Here is a 7,500-nt window from a genome sequence, read left to right on the forward strand (position 1 = left end):
GCAGGGCTCTCTCTTTAGGCTCTGTACAGGCAGGGCTCTCTCTTTAGGCTCTGTGCAGGCAGGGCTCCTGGCAGGCTCATTCTGCCGAGCCGCTCGGAGCCTCTCCCGCAGCAATGGCTGTAAAAGCCAGTAGGAAGCTGTAAGATAAAACACCCAGATTGTGATAAAAGGGGAAACAAGGCGAGGCGAGCTGGCGTCCTGAATGCGAGTCTTGTACGTCTTATTATCAAGTTAATTAAAGCTAGCATCTGACAATGTCACTCGGCTGTAGAAAAAGGGATTTAAATGCAGCGTCTCCCAGGACTGCGTGTCAAGGGCTGCTTTTCATTGAGCTGGTGCGAGTGTTTGGCTGGAGGAACAGCTCTCCGGATTGAAGGGGGTGCCTTTAAAGAAGCAGCAATTGACAAGGAAGCAATTATTAAATTTTGATGTTCAAAAATAAGAGAAAAAAAAAAGAAAGAAGACGAAGAAGAAAACGGCTTCTATAATTTGTGTTTTAGATGGAGAGCAATATAAAGAGATATCAAGGCCGAGAGCCATCAAAAGCCTTTCCCCCTCCCCGCATGAAAGCTCCTCTCAAACACTTTAAGAGAGATTTTTAGAAGCTCGACAAGGATCCTAGAAACATTAAAACAGAAGTCGATTTTAAATGTGCACATTGAAATGCACAGAGCCGCTTACTACGTGGACTTGCACTTGAGGTCAAGTGACGGACGGATTGTATGCTTCTCCATAATAATATTAATTAAACAATTTGCATGCTAATAAGGTAACAATTATCAGGGCTTCTGTTGAAAGATTCAGGTTATTACAACACGCCAATCTGGAGGCCAGGGGTCAGGGAGTGAGAGGCGAGAGAAATTTCAACTCAAATTAACATTCTGTCAGCTCCAGAAAATGGGATAAATAAAGTCGAATTAATTCATTATAATAAAGAGAGGGAGAGAGAGAAAAGTCCCCCCTCTCTTGTTCTGTGCTGGATTGATTACCATTCTGTATTCAGAAACACGTCCCGCTCGCATTCCTCTCCTGAAATCCGACAGAAAATGAGGCATTTATTGCTACAGGCAAAATTTGGTCCAGTGGACACAGTTTACATTTAGTATTTATAGAGAAAGAAATTAAATTATGGTGAAAAGTGAAGCCCTTGACCCCAGAATTAATACCATCCCCATCATTTTCTTATTTCTGTTAGGGCTGTGTAGTCCAAATTCAAACTACCTTTTAGCTCTAAGCAGAGGCAGGGAGACCATAATTAAACTAATCTATAGGGGGGAGGGAGGGAACAGCAATAATACAGCAGTATATTGTATGGCATTCAATTAGGTGAATAAATACAGCTCCGGACAGACAGCAGAAATTAGAGGCTCGACTTCCTTTTTATTTCAGTTTTAACTTCCCCCTCTCTCATACCCACACAAACCAGCGCTAGGAAATGGATCATCTTGACTGGATATTTTATAACTGGAAAATCTATTTGTGTGTTTTCCAGAGATAAAGTGTCTCTCTCTCTTTCCCCTTCCCTTTTTCCTTCCTACCATTTTTATTTCTCTCCCTTCCTCACCCCACCGCGCCCGCCCCCCAGACTCCAAGGATTTCATTCGGCACCAACCTCCCAGGAAGATTTGAAGAGTTTCCCCTGTCTAATTGCCCGGCTCGGCCCTTTTCCCTCCGCTCTTTGTTAAACGCAAACGCCGCTGCTCCCCTCGCTCCTCTTCCCACCCTCCCGGGGGTCTCCAGGTTGGGTCCCCCGGCCCAGGGGACCGCCAGCTCCGGTCCTGCGGGCTCGGGATGGGAGATGTTGGGAAGTTCCCCCTGTTCCTCTCTCCTGGGAGCTCGGGGAGTGTTCCTCTAACCGGGACAGGGCACAAAACTGGGGCTCCCCAGCCCCGCGCTTTGCCGGAGAACCGCCCCTTAAATTGTTCACCGGGGGAATCGAGCAATGTTTTATCTGGGTGAAAACTTCTATGCAGATGTAATTTAATTAGGAATTTAAACAGTTTGGCGGCTGTTTGGGGGCTCTGGGTGACTGGCGGGATGAAGAGTGGGGTGTGCTCCAGGGGAAGGTGAAATGGGAGGGATGTAGGGATGGGAACTTTGTTCGGGTTTGATTTTTAAAAATTATTAGCAGTACGAGTTTTTGGCCTCCTCTTTAGCGATCAGAGGCCGCTTCTGCTCGTGGCTGCGCTCACAATTCAAAGGTGGTGGTTACTGCTGGAGAGGGGGGTGTCCGTGGCCGAATCGATAGGAGATTGCATTAATTATGATTTCGATTGATATGCTCAAATCTCCTCCTAAACGCTGTAAACGGCTCTTCCTTTTTCATTTTTTTCTCCTTCCTTTCCTTCCCCCCCCCCCCATTTTTTCCCTCTGCCCCCCTCCCCTCTCCCCTGTTATAGAGCCGGAGAGGAGATGAAAAGGCTTGTAGTTTTAAATTCAATGTGACAGCTCTGGAAAGAGCGGATGATGAATCTCCTATTATTGGATCAGTCTATTTGCCGCTCAATGTCTCTCTGTAATTGGAGCAACATCACTTTAAAGGTTCAGAGAGTAGAGCATTTCTGGTGAAAAATCCCCACAACACGCTGGTGAATGTTTTAAAGGGAAATCTATTAGTGATTTGGCGAGGGGAGGGGACAAGGGGGAAGAGGGTGGGTTGGAGGGCTGGGGGGGGGGGAGGCCGTGTGTGTGTAACTCCGACTGTTTAGTATTTAACCGGGTATCAGGCAGATCCTCGCGTTCCCCTCCGCCCCCCCTGCCCGCCCGGCCCCCGCCGCCCTCCTCGGGCTGGAGTTCGTATCAAAGCCCCCCTCGTCGTGTTGTGACAGCTCTGATATTGTTTATTGAGGCTGGATGTCAGGTATAATTAGCAATCGATATGGAAAACGTTTGCTCCCCACACTGGCACGTCTCTGACGTCAGGACCGATTAACGTTTCTTATTGGTCCCAAATTCCCCCAGCCTGAGCTAATTATTGGGAGCCTGATGTTGATAAAGTTAAAGCGCCCGGCGCCCTGCAGCATGAGCCCCTCGCCGCGCCGCCTCCTCGGCCAGCAGCACCCCCGGCCCCAGCCGCCCCGCCGCCAGCGCCCCCAGCCCCGCCGGCACCCCCCGCCCTAGAGCCGCCCCCATGATGGACAGCCGCATCCTGGAGCATCCCCATGCCCAGTTCGGGGGGATGGTGGGCTTCCCTTACCCGCTCGGCCACCACCACGTCTACGAGCTGGCCGGCCACCAGCTGCAGTCGGCGGCCGCCTCCGTGCCCTTCTCCATCGATGGATTACTGAGCGGCTCCTGCGCCGCCTCTGTGGTCAACCCGGCGCCGCTGATCCCCTCGGGCTGCGGGGTGAGCGGGGACAGCCAGCCCTTCAAGCTCGCAGGTAGGAGCGGCCCCGTGTCGCGGGTGTCCCCCCGCTCCCCACCCCTGCTCCCCGCCGCCCGGAGCTGTCAGCGCGGGGGAACAGCAGCACCGCGCCCGCGCAGCCCCGCTGCCCTCACCTGCGGGTTTTGGGGTGTCGGGGGGCAGGTGGGGGGCTGTGCTGGCCCCCCGAGGGGACGGACGGCCCCGCTCCGAGCGCCCGCAGCGCTCCCCGCTCCCAGCGGCGCAGGGCCACGCGTGTGCCCCGAACAATAGCGGGCCCGGCCCGCTGCCTTCCCACAAAGTTCATCGCGTGGCAGCTCGGATCGTGCCGTTAAAGATAATAATAATAAAAATAATAACGGTAATCACTGGGGTTTGGGGAATGGAGAGTAATGATTATTTTTTTATAATTATTTTTTTATACGATTTAACCAAAGGGAAGCGTTCTCCCTCCTTCCCTCCCCACCGGCCTGTGGCACCGCTATTGTTCAGCTACTAAAACATTCTGTCGCCCCAACATCCTTCTGGTTAAGCCTGGAGCTGCCCCACACTGCACCTCAACTAAACACAAATTATTCTAATTATTACTATTATTAGGAATTTTTTTCCCTAATTTCCACACCTGGCGGAAAACATTAGGGGAGGTGCAGCCGGGGCTGGAAAATCCCCAGCCTGGAGCTGTAGGTACTCGGAGAGGCTGCGAACATCCCAGCCCACGGCCGCCCGTGCTCGGGGGGACTGCGGGAGGCCCAGGGGCCGCCCCGCACCCGGGTCCCGCGTGGAACGGGGCCGTGAGCTGTGCCCCACGCAGCTGCTCCGGAGGGGCTGGGCAAGGGAAAGAGGGGAGGGCTTTTATTTTTTTTTATTTTTAATTTTTTTTTTTTAATGAAACCTTTGGTGGTTGGAGCAAATATTGGAACTTCTCTCTCTCTCTCTGCCAGCTGAGTGCCTGTGGAGAGCTTCCTTCAGGAATAAATGTTCTGTAAAGTACATTTTCGGAGGAGGCGAGGGCAGATCGGGTTCCTCCCCATTTTTAGCGCAGGTGTGTGAATAATCCCGCTCTTTTACCAACGCTACCGAGCACAAAAGTTAAAAGGCTCCTGTGAATGGCAGGGAGGGGGGGAGAAGGCCTGTCTCCCAGGGACCTGAGGGTATTTCTGCTTTTTCAGACTCGGGTGACCCGGACAAGGAAAGTCCTGGCTGTAAAAGAAGACGAACCCGCACCAATTTTACTGGCTGGCAGCTCGAGGAGCTGGAAAAGGCGTTTAATGAGAGTCATTACCCGGACGTGTTTATGCGAGAGGCTCTGGCTCTCAGGCTAGACTTGGTGGAGTCCAGAGTGCAGGTAAAAACCGCGTCCCCCCTCCTGTCCCCCCCTGCCCTCTCCTTGCGCCGAGCAGTCCCCGGGGAGGCCCCTGGGACCCCGCTCCGGGCCGGGCCCTGCGCGCTCGGGCCGCACCTCCCGGCCCTTTTGTTCCCTGCCTTCACTGCTCTTTGCTGTCTTATTTATCGTTATTATTATTATTACTCCCCTATTTTCTTAAATCTTGCAAAACGAGAAGAGTAGCAACCCAGCCTGGCTGCCCTTAACATTCTTTTAGTGTGTTTTTCCACTGTAAACGTTTTTCTTAAATGAGTCAAGGGCGAGAAAATTAGCATGCAAATATGAGGCTTAATCACGGGCCAGGGTATGCTGGAGAATGTCAATAAATCTCGTAGATGCATCGAGAGCGAGTGAAACTTGCAAAACTAAATTTTAACGAGCTGCTCAGGCCCTTGGCGGTGCGGGACGAGGAGGGGAAGCACCCATCTGCTTCAGTGGGTCTTCCAAAAAATAAATGGATGGGGGGATGCGGGGCGGCTGCCGGATCTCGGGATGCTGTTCAGCGCCGCGGTGGCTGCGAGCGGGCGGCGAGGCCGAGCTGCGGGCCCGCATCTCGCCGGAACCCGCGGCCGTGCGGGGGCTGCGTGTGCGGAGAATTCGTCCTTAAATCCATCCGGGAGCCGGGGATGGCCCCTCGGGATGAGGCAGCGCCGTTGTCCGCGGGTCCTCTGTAGGCTTCGCTGCACCGTGTCCGTGTGCCGCTTTTCCATCCGCTCCCAGGGCTCGGGGAGCCTGCGGGGCCCGCCCGGGCAAGGAGCCGGCGTCGGGCACCGGCATTGGCGCGGGGCTCCGGCCGGGACAGGCGCTGCCGGCAGCCCCGAGGGGACACCGGGGACCTGCCAAGGCAGGCAGGAGCAGGGCCGGAGCAGGGAGGTTTTAATTTAATTTAATTTCTCTCCTATGATCTGTCTATAACAAGCCCAACCAAACCCCATTTTGGGCTGGTCCAGCTCCTCTGCTCGGGGTCCCGGCAGGAGCAGGAGGTCCGAGCTCCGCACGTTCTGGGCGAGGCACCGTCCGTCGTGTGCCCCCCGCACCCCCTCACTTCCAGCCGCTCATTGTGGGGTGTTTATCGCATTTTCCGTGCTGCTGCGGGGGGATCGGGCCAGCGATCGGTGCTTCTGCACCCGTCGACCACGGGGAAGAGCTGGGGGGCTGTGGAATCCCTACGGTTCGGGCAGGGCGCAGCGTGTGTGTGCGTGAGTGTGCACCCCCTTCTTGCTTTTCGTTTTTTCCCCTGCTCTTTTAAAGAAGTGTTGATATCTTTTCCTGCCCCTTCCCGTGCTCTCCGTTTCTCAGAGGCCCCGCTCCTGGAAGGGCGCTGCCGGCACCTCCAAGGGGTGGACGAGGGAGGCCTGAGCTGCGCTTCTCCCCTGCGCCCCCTCCCTCCGCCCCGGCCACCGCGGGGGGCCGGTGCGCTGGGTGTTAATTGCTTCTCGTTGTTCGGTGTGTAGGTCTGGTTCCAAAACCGCCGGGCCAAATGGAGAAAGAAAGAGAACACCAAGAAGGGCCCGGGGCGGCCGGCTCACAACTCGCACCCCACGACGTGCAGCGGGGAGCCCATGGACCCCGAGGAGATCGCGCGGAAGGAGCTGGAGAAGATGGAGAAGAAGAAGAGAAAGCACGAGAAGAAGCTGCTCAAAAGCCAAAGCCGCCACCCGCACTCTCCCAGCGCCCTCTCCCTCCACAGCACGCCCAGCTCCGACAGCGACAGCGGCGGCGGGGGAGGCCTCTCGCCCGCCCCGCCCGAGGCCAAGCCCCGCGGGCAGCCCCCGCCGCCCCATCCGCCGCTCCCCGCCGCCGCCGCCCCCTCCGAGCCGCCCCCCGGCACCTGCGAGCAGACGGCCGAGCCCTTCTACCCCAGCCAAAGAAGCGGGAGCGGGCGGCTCCAGCGCCCGCCCGACAAGGACTGCGCGGCCGCCCCGTCGGGGGACGGCAGCGGGGGCGCGGGGGGGCCCCGCGGCGCCGGCAGCTTCCACAAGCTCAACCCGTTCAGCGTGGAGAGCCTGCTCTCCGACTCGCCGCCCCGCCGCAAGGCCGCCCCGGACTTCCCCAGCCTGCCCCCCTGCGCCCCCCGCACCCTCATCGGCAAAGGACACTTCTTGCTCTACCCCATCACCCAGCCCCTGGGCTTCCTCGTCCCGCAGACCGCCCTCAAGGCCAGCCCGGGCCCCGAGGCCGGCCAGCCCCCCCGGGACTCCCCGCTGCCCGCCGCCAACCCCGGCCCGCCGGGCTGCGGAGCGGAGCCGGCGCCCGCGGGTGCCCAGCCCGGCCCCGGCCCCACGGACACGGCGGGCTCGGTGCCCCCCGCGCCGGCCGGAGCCTCGCACGGGGACCCTGCGGCCGCCGCCCCCGCCGAGGGCGGAACCTTCCCCCGGCCCGAATCTCCGGTCCGGGCGCGGGACGCCAGCACAGCCAGGGACAGATCGGACTGCGGCCCCGCCGACGGCGACGAGGTGGACATGGACTGAGCGGGCGGCCAAAAAAACGAAACAAACAAACAAAAAAATCGCAACAAAAGTAAAATAGAACATAAAAAAAAAAAAAAGGAGCAAAAATAAAAGCAGCCGAGAACATCAGCGGCACCCCCGCGCCCGCCGCCCGTGAGGAACGGGGGAAGCGCTTCCCCACCGTGCCCGCTGCTCGCCAGCCGAGAGAGCGGCTCTTCGTCTCCCTAGAGTTTATCACAGGTCGATTCAGGTGATCAGTTAGAGCTTTTTGGGTTTTATATTTAAAGGATTAAGAAAAAAAAAAA

The 7,500-nt window shown here is 57.1% G+C and overlaps 1 protein-coding gene across 1 annotated transcript; it reads left to right on the forward strand.

The window, feature by feature from the left end:
* Positions 1-3,130: 3,130 nt before the first annotated feature.
* Positions 3,131-7,216, forward strand: UNCX (UNC homeobox). Its single transcript, XM_054271204.1, has 3 exons — positions 3,131-3,380; positions 4,531-4,706; positions 6,200-7,216. Exons 1-3 carry the CDS (start codon positions 3,131-3,133, stop codon positions 7,214-7,216), a joined length of 1,443 nt encoding a protein of 480 aa, XP_054127179.1.
* Positions 7,217-7,500: the final 284 nt, after the last annotated feature.

This window comes from Melozone crissalis, unplaced genomic scaffold (assembly GCF_028551555.1).
Source record: "Melozone crissalis strain CALT ecotype California unplaced genomic scaffold, PUWL_Pcris_2 ptg000012l_1, whole genome shotgun sequence".
In the NCBI taxonomy this organism is placed as follows: domain Eukaryota; kingdom Metazoa; phylum Chordata; class Aves; order Passeriformes; family Passerellidae; genus Melozone; species Melozone crissalis.